Source organism: Haliaeetus leucocephalus, unplaced genomic scaffold (assembly GCF_000737465.1).
Source record: "Haliaeetus leucocephalus isolate CR32 unplaced genomic scaffold, Haliaeetus_leucocephalus-4.0 Scaffold462, whole genome shotgun sequence".
Classification (NCBI taxonomy): domain Eukaryota; kingdom Metazoa; phylum Chordata; class Aves; order Accipitriformes; family Accipitridae; genus Haliaeetus; species Haliaeetus leucocephalus.
In genome coordinates, this window is record NW_010972898.1 from 632240 (window position 1) to 657694 (window position 25455).

A 25455-nucleotide genomic window follows, 5' to 3' on the forward strand; every position below is an offset into this window, starting at 1 on the left:
CCCCCTTAAAAACAAAAAAAAAAAAAAAAAAAAAAAAAAAAAAAAAGGGGAAGCAAGAAACCTATCAGTACAAACTATATTCCATAATCCTAGATGTAACGGCATGTTTATTTATAGGAAATATTCAGCCTGTGTGCACAGTAAGAAATAATTTCTTCGTTGTTGTTTTTAATAAATCAAACATCATTAAAGCAATTGACTTATACAGATTAGAAGTATTCAGCAGTACAAAGGGCACGTCAGATGTGGCTTAGTTTATAAAATACTTCATTTCTTTTATGTCTTCTTAAATCATTTAAAGTTATTCTACAGGTGAGCAATACCTCTTTGTAAAATAAGTCATTTCACATAGATGTTTTCCTAATAGCACTAACAGAAATAAAAGGAGCTAAATGACAGTTAATTATTAGCTTTAACTGTCCAGTTTTAGGAGCGCTTTCATAACTTTTGCTATCAAAACCACTCAGGATGCCACTGTATAAAAGGTTGGGAGAAGGAAGCAGTATGTATCCAGGAAAACACAAAGTATAATGTAACACACTCAGTGAAACTTCAGAAGTCAGAAACTGCTCCCTTCAGTACTAACCAATTGACTATTTTTATTGTGTGCAAAATTAACTCTAAGAGCCTGGCTACAACATTCAAATTGTTCACCACCCTCCCAAAATCACTTCATTTGATCAGAACAGCGAACTAGAGCCTACAATATATAATTAGCTTTGTAATATACTGTGACTAAACTAGCTTTATTCCAGTCCATTTGAGTGTGGATAATCTGAAGAATCCTTTCTATATTACACGTTATAGCTAAAATAACACTGATAAAGTAGTTTATCAAAGACAGTTTAAGTGCTTTGTTATTCAACAAAACTAGAAAAGCATTCAAATTATCCAGTATGTCATCACTACTTTAACATATTTTTGCAAAGTACTTATAAAATTGGAATTAATTGCTTCAGGTTCCATGGATTATAAGCATTTCTGTTTACCTAGACACACAGTAGAAGGTTTCTTAGGATTTATTTATTCCTTTTTTTATGGCATAGTCTCAACATCACACACTATCCTACACCAGAATCTCCGTGGGATGGTAGAGAAATACAACCTACGCTTATGTAGCAGGGGGTGCACGCAGGGAAGCATACCTTCAAGTTTTATTAAAAAACCTCTTCCATTTCCTAACATTTGAGCAACTAGCATTCACAGTGAACTTTCTTAACAGAAGTAAAATATCATAGACACCAAGGTAAACCAAGAAAAATGAACCATGTGAGAACAAGTACAAATACAAAAGTTTGTAATGCAGTAAATTAGTCCTCCCCTTCAGAAGCTTAACCATGAAATTCCTGAATCCTGTCTCTCAGTCATAGTTCTCAACAGTTCCACAAAAGCATCTTCAAAACCAAACTAACATTATTGAGTACTAGGAATTACAAATTCCATAAAGGTACTTCTCTCATAGCACATTTAATTTCCTCCACATCCCAGCCCCTGGTAGTCCTTTTGTGTTTCAAGAGTTACTTGTTACTTGCTGTGAGGCAGAGAAGGAAATAATAACCTAGGCATCACTCTCCTTGTTAATGTCCTCTTGTGCTCTTCAGATTGCAGTCACTCTCTTCTCTCATGGCCATTCCATGTTTAGTTTTCAATTGCCCAAAATGCCATCATCACGATGACAAAAAACCTCAACCTATTGAGGTGGTACCAATGCCACATGATCTTTCCAGCAAGCGACTCTCTTTTGTAGCACAGTAACAATGACAGCTAAGGAAGGAAGGAAGCAAATTTGAGACAGCATGTGCAGACAAAAGCTGCTTCGGAGGCAAGAACCTTAAGTCCTTTTTGTGCAAGAGTGAGATGGAATATAGGTTCAGAACAAAACCCTGCTATGACATTCAAGGCATAAAATGCTTTTGTAAAAGTTTCAGGTTGTCTTGAAAGCAAGCAGGATTCCCTATTTCTTGTTGCTCCTCAAAATCTGTTGCATAATATCACTTCTAATAATCAAAAACCTTTAGTTTCCATTTTAAATATACTGGGAGGAAAATCTTGTCAAAGTAATTTAAAGACTTCATCCCCTGAGAAACGCCCTAAAAAACACATAACAACAACATTAATAATTCAGGTAAAGATCAGAACACATGCACAAAAGAACGCTCCACCTGTCAGTTAGTCACACTGTCATTCTTTAAATAAAAGAAATCAGCGTAAGACTCTTACCATCATTTTTTCAAACAACGCTATGATTTCTCTTTCCGACATGGGTTTTGGAGCAAAATCCTCCGCATCCATAGGTGTGGATGACCAATCTGTAGAATGTGACTGCTTCATATGCGGCAGAGGAGGTCTTTCCTTTTTACTTCCTGGAATTCTTATACTGGCAAATCTATCCAACTGAAAACAGAAAAGGTATAAGGTATCACATACTGTTTCCATTCTATGTAACCCTAATTAAGATGGGTGTTCTTGGAAGCTTAACATCCTTATTTTTCTGTGGTAACTTGCCTGTTATTTAAGTGTCTTATTTTAAAGGGTTTTCATACAGATACATATAATGGTCAGTTGCCTCAGCACTTGAGTTAACAGACCAGAATCCCATTACATTATGGAGAAATCATGCAGAACATGAGAATTTTACGGAAAGTTTGGAGGAAAAGATATCTACAAAACCAATTTATGAAGAGTTCTTCCCAACCATTACATGTAGAATATGAAAAAGCAGGCTTATTTACCGAAAGCATAGTTTTAAAATATTTTTTGTTACTCTGAAACAGCTGTACTCCTGACATTGTATTAGAATATACAGATATGCAAATAAGCTACTTTTTATTAAATGACAGGTTAGCATAACTAAGACACTGTTCTATTTATTTTTTATTTGCACTATGTTATCCAAAACTTAGTGCCTTTCTGTGTTCCAATTATTTAGAAATTCATTTAGGAGAAGCATAAAAACCACCAGCTCCTTTAATAAAGTTAAGTAGGATACACTCACAGTTTCAGGAATAATCCTTAGGACTTATTACCAACATGAGACAATTGCTCTGACTTTACCCCTTCAAGAGCCAAAAAACTTCTTTGGAAAATTGTTTTGGGTTGTAGGGTTTTTTACTGGCTATATATTTATCAGCTTTTCAATAAACACTTACTAAGTGAAATTTTAAACATTTTCATTGTCAGAGCTTGTGTTTTAATGTATATGGGCAAGGACCAACAGAACACAAAAGCAGCTGACATACTCAATGAGATGCATTAAATCTTAATCATCTTTGTAGCAGCCTTTTGAACAGATGTGAACAGCAATATTACACTTGTCAACACAGAAGAAAGTTACAGTAGCATTTGACGCATAAGAAATTTTGGACAAGATTTCAACCATATCAATAGACTTACATCTTTGAAATGCTATGCAAAAATATTCTGAGGCTTCAATATATCTTGAAGATAAGTATCTTGAGATATCACTTAAGAAGTACATCAAAGTTACCAAACTAAATGACAAATAAAGTTATTATAGCGTCTGTGGAATTAAGATCAGAGAGAGCAAAGAAAATTAGTAGCAAAAATTGGGTACAAGTGTTCCACTCTAGTCAGAGCAAGAATTGACTATTAGACATCCATTAAGAGAGGTTTAGAGGAAAACAAAAAAGACTTTAACTCTTCCTGTTCAAAACTGAAAAAGAACTGTTTTTGGAACATAGAAAAGATTATAAGCCACTCACATACAGATGGTTGAAGAACATGCAAAAGCAGAAAATTAATACAGCATAAACATAAAAGAGCTCAGCATGGATGATGGGGCCCTTCAGTGTCATATCAAACCAGCAGGCAACAAGAAAAGCACACTACAGGAATAATTACATAGGCAAGACCCAGGAAGAAAGAGAATGCAACAAAAGCAAAAGGGAGGGTAACATCATCATTGGAAGCGTAGTATAGAGTCATCAGTGGCAAAATCTATCTTACAACTTGACCAGACAGCAATTTCCCTTCCTGTCTTTAAAATCAGAAGTCTATGGTAAGTATGGGGGGATGAAGCCAGATTGCAAACTGCAGTGACTAGACTAGAATCTTAAAAAAATCGTATTATATCAGATTTTTCTTCTCAAACAATGGCTTTCACAGAGCACTGATGAAAGGCAGCACACCTGCTCCAAAGAACAACTTAGCTAGTCGCTTCTCCATGCCCCACTGTTCACTATCGATTGCATAACCTAAGAAGCAAACCATTACATTTGAAGATTCTTTGTAGGCAGACTTGAAGCAGGGGTAGAGGGAAGATACTTTGGCTGAAATAACAGATTTCAGCCCATGGTCCAGTCAGCAGAGAATTGACTAAATTAGGTTTAAGAGAGGTGTGCCCTACACTTCTTATCCCATCTCTCCTGAAAAATCTCAGCTCCTTCCTTACAGTCTGTGTTCCCCAAGTGTCCCCTCTTCCTTCCCCTGCTCCACACAGCAGCAGCAATAGCAGTTCTGGCCAGGCAGAAACACCCTGGTCTCTGCTGTGAAATATCCCATGCAGTCCCAGAGCTACTCTTGTTCCACTAGGAACAGGCAGCACCAATTCAGGGATGAGAGCCCATTCATCCTTGAAAAGGGATATTTCACTTCCTTTCACCTGTTCACATTTTTACTTTTCACTTGTTCACATTTTTGGTTTATGCTTTGTTTTTAAGCACCTCTTGAATGTTAGACTGAACGGTAGATGTTTTGCAACATTACAGATTAGGCCGTAACATTCATATTCCCCATATTCACCAAATCCTATACCACTTGTCCTAGAGGGGGGAAGCACACTCTTGGAATATATTTGATCAGGCAAAACATATAAGACAAAGTGAGACACTAGGATTATAAGCACATTTAAACATGTGTCAAACAAATTACTTTAAATAATTTATAACCATGTAGTCTAAAAATAAGATTTCCATATATTAAAAAAAAGGAAATTCACAAGACCTGCACAGCAGTACAGTGTGTGTATTCTATATACACTTCTCTTTAGAATTATATATTGATAGTGCTTCAAAAAAGTTAATACCTCTCAACATTCCATAAGGCGAATAATTTCATGGTCCACAGAAAGCACTATACAGAAAGAATAGAAATTTCATTGCTTGGTTGTAATGAAATCTACCACTGATGCTGCTGGCGATCCCAGCGCATAGAGGAGGAAACGGCAAAAATATAGTTCAATAATCTTCCATGTTACATTAAAAACATTTTAAATCAGCCTAACCAATGGGGAATATCTAAAGTTAGCTTTGATACAAAGTGTCACTACAGTTTAAAGCAGGTGCGACCTTCTATCTTTTCTGAAGATGTCTACCCTCTTTTTGTATTTATTTTACCAATAAATACATACAGACCCATACAGGAGTAGTGCTTTAGGACAGTAATTTTCTGAAAGGGACAAACTTTTCCCTTAAGGTCTTTGTAGGGCCAACATTAAAACTAATCAAAGAATAAACAATGCTTCATATGGTCTTGATACAAAGCATTCCCACAGTAAAGTCTCTTAGACATTCTCCAAACTAGTACCTGTTTTGACGCATTGACGGTACTCAGAGTAGATTATCCAGAGTTAAGAGTTCAAAGGCAATGAGGAGTGAGAAGAAAATAAGAGTGCAATTAAATACTTCTGGGCACTCAAAGGAGAAAGCTAGAATTTTTTTAACATACTATACAAAAACATAACAGGGAATCTTTAAGCAGCTCATTAATTCAAACAACAATCTATTCCTATCATCATAGCACAGTGTTACAGAAGATGAGGAAAACTATAGTTCAGATTCATAATCTAAAAAGGAACAATAGTAAAAAAATTAAATACTGAGTACAAAAATACTGCAGAAATATTCATTAAAAACTATTATCTTCTAAATTGTAAAAAAAATGAATTACCCGTGTGACCACAATATAGGCTGCACAGTGGTTGTAATTTTAAAACTTATGTGATATTGAAAGGAGAAGTGAAAGTAACTAAAAAGAAAAGTTAACTCTGGAAAGAAAAAAACATTGAAGGTAGGAAGAGCTTCCTATCCAAATGTAACCCGAATTCTAGACATAACACAGAGACACTACTATTTTGTTAGCAAAAACTAACCAAGACAACCCTAAGTCTTTTTTGGTCAAAAGGCAGGGGTTTTGGTTGGTTTGGGGATTTTTTAAGGTAGGAGAGAAGAGGAAGACGAGGGAAAAGATAAACAAAAAATTAACTAGGACAGCAGAGAAGCCATTGAACATAATTCACACAGTTCTCATTCCTAAGACTAGATCCCCCAGCACGAAAGGCATGAGGAGTCTTTTCTCATAAACTCAAATTTAAAGCAACGAGCTGTTTGCATGTATCTTAGCTTTTATGTCTTTATGCCTCCTACCACCAGAGGCTGGAACATCTATAAAGCAGTGTACTTTATTCTGCCAGTTCACATTCTCCAGGAGACAAAAACGGCAAGGCAACTGAAACAAAATCTTAACGTCAGAACTGAAACACAGTGAAAAGTAAACCATGGTCAACACATGAATATGAGTTAACATTGTAGTCATACAGTTTGAGTTAAGGCCTAGCCTGGTGATACTACTCAATTTAGGGTTAAACATTGTACTTCATCCTTTAAGAAGGACCATTACTCAATAGCTTCACTATGCAAGCCTGATTACCATGTATAAAGGATGCATGCTTTGCTAAGGACTATGCCCTTGAAGAGGGAACTAAACACTGATGGAAGGCAACATCCTATCCCAGAAGGCATGGAAGGTGGGATGACTGCTAAAGAAGCATGAACCAAGAGAAAGGGAAAGGTGGCAGGGGAGGATCTAGACCTGCCACTCAATTCCAGGCTGGAAAAACTTGTCCCCCCACTGCAAGGAGCATGCATGCTCATTTACATAGCAAGTGAGGCTAATTGAAATATAACTGGCCAGTAGTAGATGAGATGGTGACTACTAACCAATGAATGTAAATTTAGGTGGGTTTTTACTAATCATGTAACAGAATAAATACATTGTTTTTCTTTGGTGTGGTGTGCCAGCTTTGTGGATTTACCGCCTGGCACCTGTCTCTGCGCAGACATGAAATAAAGATAGATCTCGGCTCTGTGTGTAAGATTGGCTCATTGTGTTGTCCTAAAAGCAGATTTGTTACCCAGTGTGCTACAGACCAATCTCACACACTCAGGAGAGATATTGCTTTATTCTGTGCAGGGTGCTTGGTGGACTTTCCACAAATCAAGCACACCAGATTCATCAGGTGTGTCCCTTTTATACAGCAACAATTGCATCTAATCTATTAAACTACTCTTACCTAGTACATATTCACGCTATCTAATGCGTATGCATAGGATTACGTAACCATGACACATCAGATGCCTCCTCCACATGCAGGGGGGCCTCAGCTGGTCTTCGGTGGTCATTTGAGGAGGTATCCCCTCCTCACTTCAACCGCTAAGTTGCTCTGTATTGGGTCAGTAGTTCATTTTCCTGCCAAGAGGGACACACCATCCATCAGGAAGAACAGAAAGGATCAGAATTGGTGTTCCAGGTGAGGCACCATTAAACAGGAAGAATAGGAAAGATCAGAATGATCTTGGCTAACTAACTTAATTTAAAACAGGACTTTCTAATCTACCACAGGATTTTCAATATCTGGCATCAATTGCACACCAGGTACCAAACCCTGCTTGTGGGACAACACCATGAGACTGTTTTTCAGTAGCATTTTACATTTACCACCCTGAAGATTCTCAGGGAGCCTTGGCAGAAACTCCATTATGGTTCCCTTACACTGTAATAGAGTTTAAAACTGTCTTACAGTAGTGTTTCTTCCACTGCTCTGCTCCATCACAAAGCTCTGTGAAACTACAGCCTCAGAAGTATGGCAGCCAAACCCTACTGACAAGCTCTAGCAGTGTATGAGGTGCAAAGCAAGTTACTGTATGTACACAGTAACAGTGCTGACAGCATCTGCAGAGGGAAAAATTGTCTCAATAATCACCTGGCAGGCAAGGTATGTGAGTGAATGAAGTTGTCACATGACTTTAAATATTAAAAAATTGTGCACACAGTACCAAAAAGATCTGAGCTGCACTTTTTTATTATTAATAGTACAAGAAAATGTGATCACTTATTTCAAAGGTGGTATTATCAGACCAATATTCAAATCCCATAGGGATTTAATTTCTAATGAATATTTTTAAAAACAGCCACATTAAAGAAATTGCTTGAAAGAAAACAACTGACACAGGTAGGACATATCAAAAGTTGTCTTCAATGCCCATTATCTGTACAAAGGATGAGAGGAAAGGAGATGCACCCAGTGGGATAAAGACTAAAGGAAAGGACTGTCTCTTCAGTCTATGTGCTAAAAAGCCCATCTGCTCACAAAGAGAAGAGCACAGAAAGACAACAGTGGGTGGTGGAACCCAAATAATACCTTCACCTGCCTCTTCCCAAACTCATTACAGGAACCATTAACCCATCAAACTTTTATCTCTGCAAGCCCAGGAGAACACAGAGGCACAATAACAGGTGGGAAGAACCCAAATTATTGATTCATAGGAAGGGACATGCTGTCTAGGCTCCTCCCAAGGCTATCCCAGCAAACCCTCTGCCCTATGTCCAGGTCTGACAACCACCCCATGAGTCAACATGATCAGCTCTCCAGAGCACCTTTCAGGCTGAGGGCTGTTACTTCTTAAGGGTATAAGACACATTATGGGATGAAGAGAAAAAAACATTTTGGGATTGTGCAAGACTTATTTTGCACTGTTTAAGGGAAGAACCAAAGACAGGGAAAAGGATGGATCTCAGTGATTTGGACAGGAACAAGCATGGGAAAATGATAGGATATGGGGATAAAAAGGGCCAGTGGTGTGTAAACAGTTTCCTAGTTGGTACACTTCTGTGGCCATGTCCTGCACCTCAACCAGCACCATCTGTCCTACCTTATTAAATTCTATTTCCAACTATTTTCCTGGGCAAGATGCTCTACTTTGTGTGCACGTTTGTATGAAGGCCCATGTGTCAGCAACAGGATCAGACCATGAGTCAGAGGGACCACAGTCCAGTAACTGGAGCTACAGCAGCCTCGTCTCTGCTGGGTGACAGGATTAATTTCCCCCCTTACATTTTCCTTCCCTCACAGAACAAAGGATTTATTTTGCCCAATAGGGCTCACACTTTCATAGACACCCTGCCAGTAAGATCAGATATTCTTAGCATAGGAACAATTTTTGCTACTTAAAATACTAGAAACATTCATAGAGTCATTTAGGTTGGAAAAGACCCTTAAGATTATCGAGTCCAAATGGGCTTAAAGCCCACAAACCTGCTATCAAGTGTTATACGACGATCTCCGTCACTGTTTGAAAATACTAACGGTATTCTAGATGTTCTCAAAATATATAGAAAGCCATGATACATAGTACTAAGGAAAGAGATAAAATGACAAGGCTAGATAAGCAGCATTCACACCCTCAGAGTTGGTTTCAGGCTGACTGCAAATCAAGTACCAGAATTTGAATCACTGGTAGCAAGAATAATAGCTGTAAGAGCCAAAATGAAGCAACCATCACAGGATGAGTGGTTAAGTCTTATTTTGTTCTTATTTCATAGGCTCTCTGTTATTCCACTGAGAGCCTATGAAATAAGAAAGTGATTTCATGCACACATCATGGACCTGAAAATAAAGAGATCCACAGTACAAACCTTCTGGCTCATCACACTTTCTGATAAGGTCCCTAGAAAGTACATCTATTATTTGTGCTCTCAGTTTGATCTTAGTGAAGACTTCTTATACCATTCTCTGTAAGACAATAGTGTCTATTGAACTTACACACTTGATAATGCAGCAATCAATGGATTAGTTATTGCTAGACTAATTGCTGGCTCAACAGCTTATGAAGACATCACCTCCTAACAGAGCTGCTATGCATGCAGGAATGAAAGGTATTACTTCCCTGCCATCCTGCATCCCTCATACCCTCCCCACCGCCTTAATTAACACATCAGATCATCTATTGATATATTAAGAAATTCCTCAAAAATAAAACCCAACAGATGCATGTCTAACCACATTCAGGATCACTGAAATAATTCCCTAGTTCTGCCATTGCTTCACTCCAGCCTTCATTCAATGTCTTTCTCAGTAAGAAAGGACAGCCAGTCAGATGAGAATGGGACATCCATGGAAAAACCTGATGGCATCAGTTACTACTGAGGAAACAAGACTTGCTAAGGGAATTCTCATAGGACTATCCATCTTTGAGGCTGCTAACAACTGGAGGTCATGTTTAACACAAAACTGACATATGCAGAATGCCTAGTCAGCCAATATATTCAGTATCATTCTTATAAATACAGATGCTCTATTTAAAAGCAGAGTTTTAATTGCTTTGTATTGTTGAATTTGAACCAAGTGTAAAAACCAAATACCACAATAGATCTCAATCATTTTTACTTCAAGTTATTGTTGTAACTCTCAAAACTGTAGTGCTTACAACTCAGCATCCAGTTAACTGAACAATTTATGTTGAAGTGATTAACTATTTGCAGATGGTAACTCCTAGAATAACCCAAACAGGAGAAAACAGTTATTTTCTGAGGGATGCTACTAATACCTCTGCTTTGTGAATGTTCTGACAACCAACAAATGAAGCTGAATTGACTAGCATGGCTGGTCTTATTTATGATCACAGAGAGGAAGTGGGTAGCAGTGGAGGTTACCTACATCGAGGATGGAACATGACATATCTGGGTTTTATCTTTCTTCTCCATATCCACACTAAAGCCCTCAGACCTAAACAGGCAATGGAACATTAAGCACAACACCAGAAAAAACAATAAATACTAGGAGGTTTTTGTAGAACAACTTCCAACAGCGTTTAATGAGACTTTTACTGAGATAATGTGGACTATGAATGTTGGTATCAATGCAACTTGACTAACAACAGCTGTTTATTGTATACAGATTAGGCTCGTAAAATGAGACTAAAAATTTATTTTTGACTTTGCATATAAAGTGTTTCTTATTGCCCATATTTGGAGCAAAAGCTTGCATGCCACATCTTATAGGCCTCCAAAGTTAAGTTACTATGCACACTGTCCACACATCTAGCCAAGGATTTTATCTAAGAAGGGATGCTAACCATACTTAAAGTGTGGACCTAATCAAAAATCTCAACCTACATTTTGTTAAGTACACAAAGACTACGAACATAAGCTATATTTCTTTATAAACACTGTTTAGACTGTATTTACTGCAGTGATTGGACCCCAGCATTTAGGAAAAAAAATAGCTGCTGTACCAAATTAGCAGGTAGCTGATGGAGAATTAATTATGTTTATGCAGGATATGAGAGTCATGAAAGCGGGCCTGTCATAACCAACAGCAAAAGGAGTTTACAGATGAAACATTATCTGAAGTCATGAAAAAAATTCTTAGAAGAATTCACAAAAAAGCTATCCTTTTCCAAGGTAAGCAGAAGAACAGTACAGTGGCTTTGCCATGGAAGATACACTTCATGATATACTGAAAAAGAAACAAAGGACTGAAGTTCCTTCATCGACCACAGCCTTTGATTCCTTGGCTTTTTCCTTTCTTTTTCATTCTTGGAGACAGGGCTTACCAGATTAATCATGAAGTACATCGGTCTGGATGCAAGCTAACACATCGACTCAACAGCTGCATCATACCATGTGGATTTGATGTTTCTGGCACTAGCTCTGTGGTTCCTGTACTTTGGTTTAGCACAAAGAACAGTGATGCCTGGAACATGTAAAGCATATAAATCATGTCATGCCAAATCCTCTCACATTAAAGTTGAGGCCAACAGATTTGATGCCCTTGAAACAAGAATAAGAACCACTGCTGTATCTCTTCATATTCTGTTTCTCCAGCTGTACAAAGTACACCAATCTACACCAATTTCATTAGACAGAAGTGGTAAAATATTATCCTCTGTTACCATCCCAAATCCCTATGCAAAGCTCTGGGATGTTCCTAGAAAAAAAAATTAACCTAAAGGCTCCAGATCAAAATGCTACAAAGCAACAACTGGCTTGGATCTTTGTTTCCTTCATCACACAAACAGCAAAACTTCCACCCAAGAGAAGTTTATGGAGTATATATTACTAGAGGATGTCACTGCACTACAGGAGATCTTTATTCTCAAAGAGTACAACCCAATATCTGACAAAAGTCCTGACTACATGAAATGTATTGTCTGTCACAAATGAAGTATCACGACTTCTGATACTTCATTATGAAGAGACAGGATTACAGAAATGTTATGGTTTAGCCTAAACTGCATTACTAGAAGTACTGAACAGTCTTCTTTCTTCCCCTCCCCACTCCCATTCTCATGAAGAAACACACACACGCATATATGGACCATCAAGACACTCATGACGATCACTCAGCACAATTTATTAAGAGAGTTCTGATAAGAAATATACAGGTATGAAATCTTCATTTCCTGGCTGAAGGCAGTATCGCTCATAGCTTTGCTCTTTCTCAAGGTGTCCTCACTCTGCCTTATAGATCTGTAGGACAAAAAGTACTGCCACCCTCAGTTTTCAAGTTCACATGTTTTTGACTGCCTGCTATTTATATACTCAGTAAACAGAATTTCACATCCTGAAAATCTGCTCAAGTACTACACCATAGCTCTATCTCCCAGACATTTTGCCAGTTATTCTAGTCACAGAAACCAGCAGCTCAGCCATGAAAGTCTGCTGTAAAACCCTGATGTTGACACACAATAAAGAATTTGTAGAACATTAACAACCTAGGAAGGAAGGAGAATACAAAGTCGAACAAATCCTATGGCTTCATTCGAAATAATTATTATTCTTAGTGGATGGGGAACACACAGGAGAATATGAGTTGCATCTATTTATTTCAGTATCTTTGGAAATAAAAGCAAACCAGTATTCTCCCTTACCAGCAAAAATACTTCACATAAGATCAAAGAAGTTACTTCCAATGATTCTGAGTCAAAGACCTCTTAACATCTTTTTTGTCCTCGAAGCTCCAGAAGATTAAAAAAGTATATTCTTTCTCTGACAGCCAAATTGCTCTGCAAGGTTAAGTTCTTACTATATGAGAAATTCCACTGGTAGCAGTAGAGTTTTTAGTAAGAGAAAGACTTGCATAAACCAAGATACACAGAAGAATCCCTTTCATTAGATGACTTCTTATTCCTAATACGCTCAATCTCCCAGAGATGATTTTACCTTTCTTGAGAGCAAATCATTTAACTAATGATAGAAAATTAAAAGTTATTAGGCCTGAGCAGTCACATCTTGAATGTGTAGAACACATTTCACTCTGAATCTTGTTTCACTATATACCAGAAATTATACAGCCTTTCTTTTCTTTACAGCTGTTGCTATGAAATCAGTCAACATAACTGTGTGTTACAAGGACTTTTAGTATATATTTCATTTTTGCCTACATAAGATATCTTTTTAATAAAATTCTGTTAATATGCAGGTTTTTTAATCTTTATAAGCCTTACAAACCATTTCCTGGAATGGGAAGCACTTGAGACAGAAAACAGGCTTGCTTCCACAGTAATCTTGCAGGTAGATCATTTCTCAGATACCTACTTGCTACTCCTCTGTGGAATAAGATTCCTGCCTTCATAGTTTGTAAACAAACAAGTTAAAAGAAGCATATGTTGACTGTGTAAAAAGCAAAGCGTTTCTGAACTTAATGGGGATTTGTCACTAAAATTCATCAGCATCTCAGGAATAATCCAATACAATTCAAATATTGAAAAGCAGTCTGCATTTTAGACTCTCAAAATGTTGCTAACTTACCGAAATTAAAAAAAAAAATCTTGGTCACTGTTATACAACACTGTATTTGGGAGTACTGTACTGGGAGTAATAAAACATATCTGTTTTATAAAGCATAATGCAGCAGCAAGCAAGTTAACATGCAAATGATTGCCCATCAGAAGAAAGGAAATACACTATTTCATTGAAAGCTACAAAATCAAGTGATCTTAAACCTTCAATTTCTTAATCTTCTTACTACAATTTTCCCCCTTGTCACAAAATGAATTTGGAGAAAATACGTTTGCCAGTTTTTGTGCTTGCTATGAAATGTCAAAACCATTCTGCTCTGAGCCACATTTAAGTTCCCTAGGTCTCAGATACTTAGTATTATTAGCTGTTTGCCCGAATCAGACACAGAAAGACTAAACCAACAGAAAACTCAGATTGAGGGACAAAAAGTGTCAGTTGGAAAGCATACTCTTGTTCCAAGATGAAGTTGCAAGTCAACAAAACACACACCTTTAAAAGTGTACACCACTGCAACATTTAAGGTTTGGGGTTTTTTTTACTGTTAGCCTTTTACTAAACAGCTGTCATCTCCCTTCAAAAAAAAAAAAAATATATGTGGGCAATTTGATACTACTTTGCAGGTGATGTTTCTTTAGTCTGTGAACAGGCCTTCAGTATACTCTGAGAAATATAGGGAATCAGGGAGAAGACTGCTTACTACAGAGCTATCAGGCTCTTTGTCCGTATTCCAACCAACACAATAAACCTGCTGACTTATGGCAGCTACCATTACAAGTTAGACAAGTCCAGTAGGCTAAGAAAAGGCCAAGTGCAACAAGGTAGCAAGCTAGCCCCTTTAACAAAAAAAAAAAAAAAAACAAAACAAAAAAACCCCTACTAAACTTAAGTTCTGTCTACCAAAAAATACTTTTGCTTTGAGAGAACTGTGAACGTTGCCTCAGCCCTCTGCAATAAAGCACAAGTTTATAGAATCAAAGTTTTATTATTAACCCATCAGACTCAAATTTCTTAATAACCATTTCCAGCCCATGAAACTGCTAAAGAAATAGCAACAGGTGATTTAAGACAATCTAGGAATGATAGGTAGAGGTAACATGTTCAACACTACTAACTTCGCACACCTAATCAACAATAAGCAGACCATTGGTTCCTAAGCCAGGAAACAGCAGTGTTTCTGTGTTGCATGTTGTCCAGCACAAAACTCTATACACTTAAGCTCTCAGTTATGCACAGAAGTACTTCAGCAAGAACTCTGTATAGCACTGTAGTTGTAACAGCTGATCTTTAGGTGCCTACAGAACATTACTTCCTAGGTAATTCAAAGACTTTGTAAAATTATCCCCTTTAAGAAAAACTATTCTTACCTACAAAAGAATAGTACAGACAATGAAATAGGTAAATTCAATAGCAAGAGAAAGAAATCTTTGGGATACAGAACCTCATCTGCTGTTCAAGAGACAGATGAAGTTTGAGAAATACAGTGTTAGCATGACACTGAATATACCTAACACCATTATTAAGAAGTTTTACAAGCAACTGTTAGTTTGTTAAACATGGTATTCCTAAACTAGCCATGCAGCCCAAGTAACTTTAATATTAAACATGCAGTCACAGATATCTTAACTATACCGCATGTAAATTGGCACAATTACCTGTGTCAAACTCATTTAGCTGTGATTAGAACATACTTCAAAGCCATACATAGATTTTTGCCACTCACGCTATGTTACAGATAATTAAAAGTTTCTTGTATCAATAAGGTTATTTCTATTGCTTTAGCAATAAGGTTATTAGCTCTGCATAGCCAAAGCAAAACTTAAGTTGTCTTACCACATCATCTGTCAGTGTCTTGATATCAAAGTGCTGTAAATCAAACAGGAAACCAGTCATGTCACAATTGTGCAGTAAAAAAACAACAGAAAAACCCAAACAAAAGAGCAAGTCTCAGTTATAGTTACTGTTATTCAAAATAAGATGCAAGTCAAACAGTATTGAATCGTGGCACTTGAAGTAACAATTTCTTGGCAAGTTGTACTTTGTTGGCTTATAGTGCACATCAGGTTATATAGGGAATACAGGGTAGATTAAAAAGAAACCTGTAATCTGATCCTTAGAATAGTACCAGAAGAATATAAACCAAGCACAGCTTGAAAGAAGTTGTGTTTTATTGTGTATTATTTTATTTTATAGCTAAATATGCTAGAACAGAAGACCTGCTCATAATTCAGCTGCTAGAATTGTGTCTTCTCAAAATGGCTGTGGGGACACCAAGGAATCGGTCCAGAGATTTTAAACTCAACAGAAAAACATGGAGTTCCTCAACAATTCAAAACTCTCTGCCAAGCTGCAACACTCAAACAACTAAGACTGTTGACTACTCTCAATCAATGCCTACACTGCAGGCGGAACACAAAGGTATTAGTAGTAACTGACATAAGCATTTATTAGTAGTAACATCCAAAAAACTATAGATCACTCGCTGCTGTGTGAAACAGTTCCTGAACCAACTCTTTTGCTCTCCACCGCACTTTTACAAACGCAGCAAGTGCTAGGGTGCACAGCTCTTGCACAAAACTGAAGAGCAGCACTGAAGAACATTGGCGACTGATGAGTCAGTGTTGCAGGGATCCCATTTATAGTTTTTATGAAGAGGCCGAGAACAGACTTGGCAGGGTAATAGAAAGAATGTGAAGTAGCATACTTAGTGAGATAGAGTCTTACCCTATTCTTAGACTCCCCTCACTGCCTCGTTTACAAAGCTTGGCAGCAGCTACAGCAATTGTCAATGGCTATATCCAAATTAATCAGATTTGGAAACTCTTGCTTTGCCTTCACCAAGTCAACAATACTTAGGCATCATTACTTATGACATGTTCTCTGGCTCTTCCCTCAGAACTGAAGAACAATTTCATGTTAAGTCAAATATTATCCCACAATAGCTCTACTCTGATTATTGTCACGAAACTGAGAAAGAAGCATCTGATGAATGGCTATGAAGTTAAAAATAAAAAGCAAGTGAAGTGTGAGGGAACACTCAGTACTCAGTGACATAGTGTAAGTTCTACCATCAAAAATAAAAAAAAAAAATTGGAGTTAGGTCAGTATGAAGTTTTATGACAATACCATTCCATGTTCTAATAGATGAGGATTTCTAATAAATGAAAACAACAACAAAGTAAATATTTCAATGCAGTCAGGAGACTGAAGATCTGTATCCCAGTGTTCCCATTGGTGTTTTTCTGCTGCAGCAAATCAGGCTTTTGCCCCACACACTGCTATGGAGCTGGGTTTTATGACTTGTTCTTCCCATTCTGCTAAATAGCTACAAAGACAGCATGAGCGTTAATTTCTGTCATTTGCAAGAGCTCACAACTTTACATTTAGCAAGTTGTCAGTATAATACCTCTATCCTTAAGTGATCAAAACTGCAGGAGAAAACACTAACATATGGTCTTACACTGCAACTTGGTAGCAAAGAACATAAAAATTTATTCCTTTTTCATACACAGGACTTAAATCACCAAGCCTTAAGCAATGCACAGATACCATTGTGAAGCTCCTCTAACATGGTAGGAAACTGAGTAATCTGCTTAGAATGAAAATCTTCTGCATTATCTGCTTTGAGGTGGAAGTTCAAGATTCATGTCAAACTCATGTACATTCCACTAAACAGACACGGGAAGCACAACACGAGATTCACTTCCACTTAGGAATAGATGTTGGATGTTCTGCAACTGCTTTGTACAAGACACCATCATCATTCGTGGAATCAAGGCAATATTTTTCAGATTCAGGTTTTGTTTTCTGAAAAAGGCAAAAGTGAATGGGATAGTTCAAGACAGTGTTGTACCTTTCAATTAAGCTGTGAAATTCAGCAATGGAATTTACTGTCATAAAGGGTGAAAAGTTCCCCATTTTGTATATCAGAACACCTCACTGACTCAGGCCATCTGACTAATTAGTGAAAAAAGACTACCATGCAACCGGTTAAGGACACCATAATGGTATAAGAAACTCAATATACAGATATGAGTCTCCTAAGCCTTCATCTTACTGGCTACTAGCAGTACAGAGTCTAAAAATACCAGCATAAGACCTCTTTCAGACAATGTTGTGGGTTCTGGTTCAAAAGTAACTGCTACAAGGAAGTACACCTACTTAACCAGCACTCATCTATCAACACTGGTGACATTCTGTTTGGAGGTTTCTTTATAAAGGAGGAGAAACCCCATGTGAACTACAACCTAACGTTCAGATCTTTTAGCACTCTAATACTGAAGGGCTGAATGACTTGCAGGAAGACATCTCAAAAGACTTATTCTGTGAATTTTATAATACTTCTCAGTTTTAACCAGCTGCTCTGACTCAGAACTGGGATGATCTTTTCCCCCCTCTTCCTCACCAAGTCCTTCTCTTCTGGCAAGGCTGTACAAAGTAAAACCAGTTCCCAACTTTCCTGGTCTTCTGTAGCATTCAAGGATACAGAGATGTAGAACATTACATGCGGTCTTAACAACAACAACAAAAAAAAATCTTACCACACTGGATCTTTTAATGGCATTACATTTAGTGGAGTGCTGTGACTCAAGAACAGGAGTGTTTTTTTATTCTTGCCAAAAAAACACATTTCTAATAAGGGGAAAAAATAACTAGACCATAGTTAGGTAGAGGTTGGAGCACTTTACTACCACAGTAACATATTTTTATTTTCAGGCCTGGATATATCAGTTCACAGAAGTAAGACATACTCTGCTCAAGTGAACAGGTTGCCTTAAACATAGGCCTGCAAGTAAAAAAATGTGGCTTAAGTAATATTCCCATAATATTCAGTTACTGTTAAAAACATGATATAAGCTTGCAGATGGATGAAATGGATGAAAATACTAATATGCTATTCTGTGCCTTCCATGAACTCCAGAATAATAAAATTACTGCTTTTGAGAACATAGGAGCTATGTACAAGTATTCCTCTAGTCTATTTATCATGTAGGAAGTAGATAAGCAAAACTGAAAAACAAATTAACGCTATTTTAAGTACATTGACATCCTGTTTTCTAGTCAAAGGGATACAAAACCATGAAGAGATTAAGGAGTTAATTAGGATACCTCAGAAGTCCAGATTTCTCGGTAGCACCTACAGGTGGAAAAGCAGAAGTATCACCATTGCTTAGTCTTCAGCTATACAAGCACATCTATAAAAAACTAATATTTTAAAACTACATTTTCCAGGATACCTTAGTTGTCAGTCTGGGACACAGAGGAAGAAGTCATTTTGTTTTGCAATTGAGAAGAAGCAGTTTAGTTAAAGCTAAATCACAATTAAAAAGAAGCATATAGATGTATCATTTTTGAAGAAAGCAAGCAACCTGACATAGAATTACCCTTTATTGAAGATTATGTCTCTCAGGCATACTGGTAAATAACTGATTTCATTGCACACAGGATATACACATACATTCAGTGTATGGTACAGTGTTCTTGATAAGCTGTCAAAAGGCCCGATCTCAAAAACATCAAAGACAGTGAAAGCCTTAGAAACCAAAAGGTACACTGGGACACAAGAGCTAAGGTTCACAACACAGGCACAGCAACAAGACTACTCACAGAACAGAAAGAGCACTCTGTCTCTTGAAAAAGCCACATGTGACACAACTTCTGCACCACCCAGCTAGGGAAAGTAAGCCAAATGCTATTTGGCTTCATATATATTCACAGTGAAGAATCTTATTGTCATACAAAAGAGGATGATCTTACGTTGCATATCCAAACAGTAGTGTTGTCCCAAAAGTGGCATTGTTTCCCTAGTGTGCAAGACACCAATATCCACAGAGAGCAGTGGTATTTTATTCCATTTCACGTTTGCACAAAGATGGGGGCTAGGTGGTAATCCACAAAGCTAGCACCACTTATACCTAAATGGGCAAGCAATTTATACAGTTTAGTTTTACATATTTAGTTTCCAAAGTTGTTCCCCAAAACTATTATTGGTAGTCGCTTATCTGCCACAGTTTCTATTGGGCTAAAGCTTTCCCCACTTCGAAGTAAAGGTACAGTGTTCTTTTATTCTACAGCACATGCTCAAGGTGGGGGGTGGGGTGTAAGTCTTTTTCTTCTTGAATTGGGTCGGTGGTCATGATGTCCCCCTGCTGCCTTTACCTTTCCCCCAGTTACCGAAGATCTTTGCTGACTTCATGCCTATTAGCAATTATTCAACTTTTGGCACCTCCTAGGGTAGGATTTTCCCTTCTTCTCAGTCTTTTAGTTCTTCTTCGGGGGCACAGTTGTTAGCAAGGCATGCATTGTTTATACAAAGGGTATCCCGTTTCACAACACCTTTGTGGCCTTTTTAAGGTGGCTTAAGTACATCAGTAGCACATACGAAAGTTAATCTGCAAAACAGAGTTTAACAAGTTGAGTTATTGTCTATATAATTACCCCAGTCAACTCTGGGTAGAGATAGTGAAGTGAAGCAAAGAAATGAGAAATGCCACCTTATCAGATCAACAGTACTAGTTTGATCTTTTGTGTCATTACATGTATTTCTCTATCTTTGCATATGCATATTTATAAACAAAATTCTATGTAAATGCAGTACAAACAGTCCAGGCAACCAGGCCCAGAATTCAGAAGAATGCCATCTTCTCAGATGGGACTCTAGTCTCATGTCTTCAGCAATTTTCCACCAACACTAGAGCCTAGTGTGGCCTGGAAACAATGAAAAATAGCCTAATACAATATAGGGAATAGTCTGTATCATGTAAAAGTTTTGGCACTCTACCAAAAGGTGCAGCATCTACGTCCTCCACAAGTGCTCTTTTCATCATCACGTAAGCACAGTGACATTGCTCATCTGACTTTCTGGATGAAAACAGCATCTTTATAAAAACCGTATGTTTGGTACTTGAACTCAGATCATGCCTGGCAGGGATGGATATTGTTATTATGCCAGAGAAGCAGACAAAGTCTGATTTGTTGATCATAAATGGAATTTGAAGACTGACAAGCACCCAGCCATATACCCCTGCGACATCAAAGGAGTTTTAGGCATGCAAAGTAACAGGATCTCAGGCAGCTAAACAAGAATTTCAATGTGCATACCCTCCACTGCACTGAAGTACTTCAGTTTACAAAAAATAAAAAAAATCCCACAGCCTGGTATCTGAATCCTTTTGGGATATTCATTTTTGCCTTCCTTGCAGAAGAAGACAAAGAAACAAAACCACATATAATACCCCCTCCAAACCACAGCACACATGTACTGCTTCTTTGATACATTAAGAGCTTAGAGCCTACATGTAGCTATGGGGGGGCGGGGGGAAGAGGTTTTGCAATGAGTTTTAGAAGAACTGGCCAACTTAAGCCTGAATGCCGAAATGACATATACAAAGACTAAAGATGTACATATAATCACATATTGCCTTCTGTATCTTTTTAAATTAGAAAGCGAGAAAGAACTCATCACACACTGTCATTAATTCTATCACCAAAAAGATTCAACACTAGCTGTTTTTTTCCCCAAAGGCTGTTCTCCCACAGAAACACAACCAGAAGACTGAAGCAGGGATTGCAATGAAACCTGTAGACTCAGACAGTCGTAAATTGGATGATTACAGTGAATGCTATTACTTTAGGATCTCCTTTGTCACAATATTCCGTCAGTAATTTTGCTACCTCAGTCTGTAAGCACAATTTAGAAACTGCTGTATAACCCCACAGCTTTTCCTACTTTTAATTTCCAATATACTACTTCAGCATTTATTTAATGGCTTTATCACAGAGTCTGTTGCTTGGAAAGCAGTCTGAAAAGCAATCAGGGGCAAAATTATCTTAACATGACAGTTTCTACACAGTGATATTCTTTAGACATTGATGAGTTAAATGCAAAAGTGGTGCTTACAGGTAAGATTATATAACAAAGTGCTAGAACACAGCACTAAAATTTAGTATCATAACACACAGTGTTAATTCATGCCAACAAAAATAACAGCATGAGGAATTTACAATTTTACAAAGCTGCAATAAAGTGTTTTAGGTAACATCTGTTCAGCAATCATTTCTTTAAAAGACTAATTTAGATTCAAGGTCTTACACTGCAGCGTAACTGCAGCAATAATTCAGTCACTTCGTAATTAAAGATATTGACACAGATCGGTCTTACCTTTCTGCTCTATGCCAGAGAAATGTAAGTGCTTTTGCTCTTAACTACATCTTTCTTTGATTTACAGACACTGTTAAATGCAAGTGTTAATTTGTCTATTTTTAACAGATTGGTGCAAACAAGAAAGCCTTCTTGACTCATGTAAATTTCATAAAGAACTTAATCAAAAACGTAACCTGAAAGTCACTGAAGACAGGTCAATGGTATACTGAAATTAAGAGAAACACCTCTAGCTTGAGCTAGAAATTGATCTTTTGAGGACTAGTGTGTCTACAAGTTCCAGTCCCAGTAAAATGCAATTGGAAGTCACATAATCTAGCACTCATTTTTATGAATTCCAAATATTTCCAAGGGGGGGAAAAAAAATAAAAATTTAAAGGAAGTGGCAAGCAACTGCTTTTACACCACCCCCCCCAGCAGATTTCAAGTTTCCTGCTCAGTCAATGTATACATAGGAAGAAGATATAATCTCTGCCATCCTTCAATTCACTTCCTTTTTTTAGCAAGCCCTAAACCTCAAGGGTGAATGTAAGAGCTTTCAATAAGCTGAAGTACCACAGTATCATAGAATAACTTTTACCCTTTTAAGAGTCCTACTCTTCCAAAATCTTGGACCTGCTGAACAAAGCCAAGCTAGTATGTGCTTCAAAACTAGCCATCACGCCTTTAAAAAAAAATTTTTTAAACGATTCTGTAAAAGAACAGAAAGAACTGAGGCTTACAACTCATTCACTTCTTCTGAGAAGCTAGTTTATTCAGAAAGGCAGTACTTCAAGATGACATTTGATTGGAATCAACCTCTGTTTAGCCCAAAGACTCTTTCTCCCCCCCTCCCCCCAAATGAAGTGGGATTTAAAAAGAGAGATTTTTCCCCCTGCTAAACAAGAATTTTCTTTGGAAGGAAAAAAAAAAAAAAAAAATAGGTACACGTTAATGATGTCAACTTTGTCAACCAGCAATCCAATTTCACCTCAAGGTTTGTCAAGGAATCAAATTATTTTTCAGATTAGCATATCTGCTGTGACAGATCAATATGTTGCATTGATTGGAAGGGTGCAACCTAGAACTTATTTTCAAGCCTTTCACACTGAGGAAAATTAGACTAACACAATCTGGATGACTTGAGTTCACTGAATCTAACAGCCAATTTCATCCACATTTGACAAACATACAAGAGATCAGCAATGTAATTCCAGTGACATGAAGAAGTATGGCACTGTAAGTATCCCAAACACAGAAAAGGCTACAGCCTATATCTAAGACTGCATTACAGAGAATTCAAAGGGGTGAGGGAAGTTTTATGTATTCTGACACAAAACTAATTTAACTAATAAAAATATATTGAAGAGGTATTACGGGAAGAGTTAGATGTGAGCAAGTCAAGACAGATAGAACAGAATCATTTAAGTTGGAAAAGACCTTTAAGATCACTGAGTCCTACTGTTAACCTAACACTGCCAAGTCCACCACTAAACCACATCCCTAAGCACCACATCTATATGTCTTTTAAATACCTCCAGGGATGGTGACTCAACCACTTCCCTGGGCAGCCTGTGCCAATGCTTGACAACCCTTTCCATGAAGAAATTTTTTCTAATATCCCATCTAAACCTCCCCTGCCGCAACTTGAAGGCCATTTTCTCTTGTCCTATTGCTTGTTACCTGGGAAAAGAGACCGACACCCACCTTATTACAACCTCCTTTCAGGTAGTTGTAGAGAGTGACATGGTCTCCCCTCAGCCTCCTTTTCTCCAGGCTAAACAACCCCAGTTCCCTCAGCTGCTCCTCACAAGACTTGTGCTCTAGACTCTACACCAACTTGGTTGCCCTTCTCTGGACACACTCCAGCACCTCAATGTCTTTCCCGTAGTGAGGGGCCCAAAACTGAACACAGGACTCGAGGTGCGGCCTCACCAGTGCCCAGTACAGGGGGACAATCACCTCCCTGCTCCTGCTAGCCACACTATAAATTCCCTATAAATTATTGTATTTCTATTTTAACACATCGTTAGGGGAAAAAAGTGAATATGATGGCAACACCCTATCTCTGTTTTAACATATAGTTAGGGAAAAAAGTGAAAATGATTGCAGTATCCTATTTGCATAAGAACTTAGCAGTTAAAGTATCAATAATAAGTAAAACCTCTTGACTCAGCGTGCTTGTCAGTCTCAAGCACGCACAAATCCATGTCTCCCAGTCCCCACAGGGATAATCCAACCATCAAGTGTATACCTGTAACACTATCCAACCTTTTAGACTGGGCAGACTGTATAGGTTTTTACTCAGGGATGCTATAGTAAAGCATGTCCAGCCATTTCACCTGCATGACTAAAATGCATGTACCCCCAGTAGATACATAGCCAGTTAGGAAGACAAGCAAACAGCTCTCGGTCAGTTTCATATATGCCCATTCTAACAAGAAAAAACAGGCACAAGGACTTGGTTCAAACAGCAGTCTGTGCAGGCACAATATGAAAAGGATTCCAGGAAACGACTGCTGGGAGCAAGTTGTGACCTTCCAGAACAGGTCTGGCCACCCTACAGTTTGATACCGCTTATTACCTAATTTTTTTGAACCTGTGCTCAAGTGCCAGATACTCAAGTACCGAATATGACACAAAGATGCCTTAGAATCAAGAATCTACTATATGTTATGTATTATACTATCTATTTTGTAAGCATATAATACAACTTAGAGCAGGTGGGCTCAGAGCCAGATGAACATAGACTACGATGTGCATCACCTAAATATGAGCATGGGACGCATCTGCTCTGCATGTGGTGGATACAAGACCTGTAGAATATATGTTTGTCCCAGCTTTAATACTTGGAAATTTCATGATGGTGAAACAAAAACTGGCTATTTCTGGGTGCTTTTTAGTTAGAGCACATCTTACAGATGCATTATCTTGTGGACAATTATTAGCCATTTCGAGTTTCCCAGTTTCTTAGTGTGCTAGCCAAGGGCTTGTAAAAGCAGGGCTATGGAGGAGAACTTTACTATGTCCCTTAAATTCAAAGACTCAGTTTTTCACTATACAGTTGACATCACCAAAATTAAAAAAAAAAAAAAAATCCCAGTTCTGTTAAAAGTAACATCGTTTAAGAGCTAGAAGTCTGTTCTGTTCCCCTTACGCCTATAGCTGTCAAACAAGCACGTAAGACAATAAAGCTTTATGATGAGGAGGAGACACCTGAAGACTTGCTGCTAAATAAAGCCAGGTCCTTTCGGGCAGGCAAGGAAGAGGCGAGCTGGAGCGGGCGGGCTCGCCCTTTGTAGCCCACTTGAAGTCGACGGCACCGTCTCGTAGCCCGCCAATTCCTACCGGGTCCCCCGGTCTCTCGGGGGGCTCCAGATCAGCGACCGGCCCCGGGGGAGGGTGCGGAGGACCGGCCCACCGCACGGTCGGGCCCCATCGACCCGGACCCGGCAGGGGGGCGTCCCCCCGGGCCGGGCCGGGCCGCCGACAGGCCCACG

The 25455-nt window shown here is 38.1% G+C and overlaps 1 protein-coding gene across 1 annotated transcript in view; it reads right to left on the reverse strand.

The window, feature by feature from the left end:
* The window catches only part of DIAPH3 (diaphanous-related formin 3), a 235852-nt gene that overhangs the window by 210154 nt on the left and 243 nt on the right, over positions 1 to 25455 (reverse strand). Inside the window, exon 2 of the mRNA XM_010575244.1 lies at positions 2221 to 2394. Within this exon, the coding sequence (XP_010573546.1) occupies positions 2221 to 2331 (111 nt within the window). The 5' untranslated portion in view covers positions 2332 to 2394. The remainder of the gene's footprint in view (positions 1 to 2220; positions 2395 to 25455) is intronic.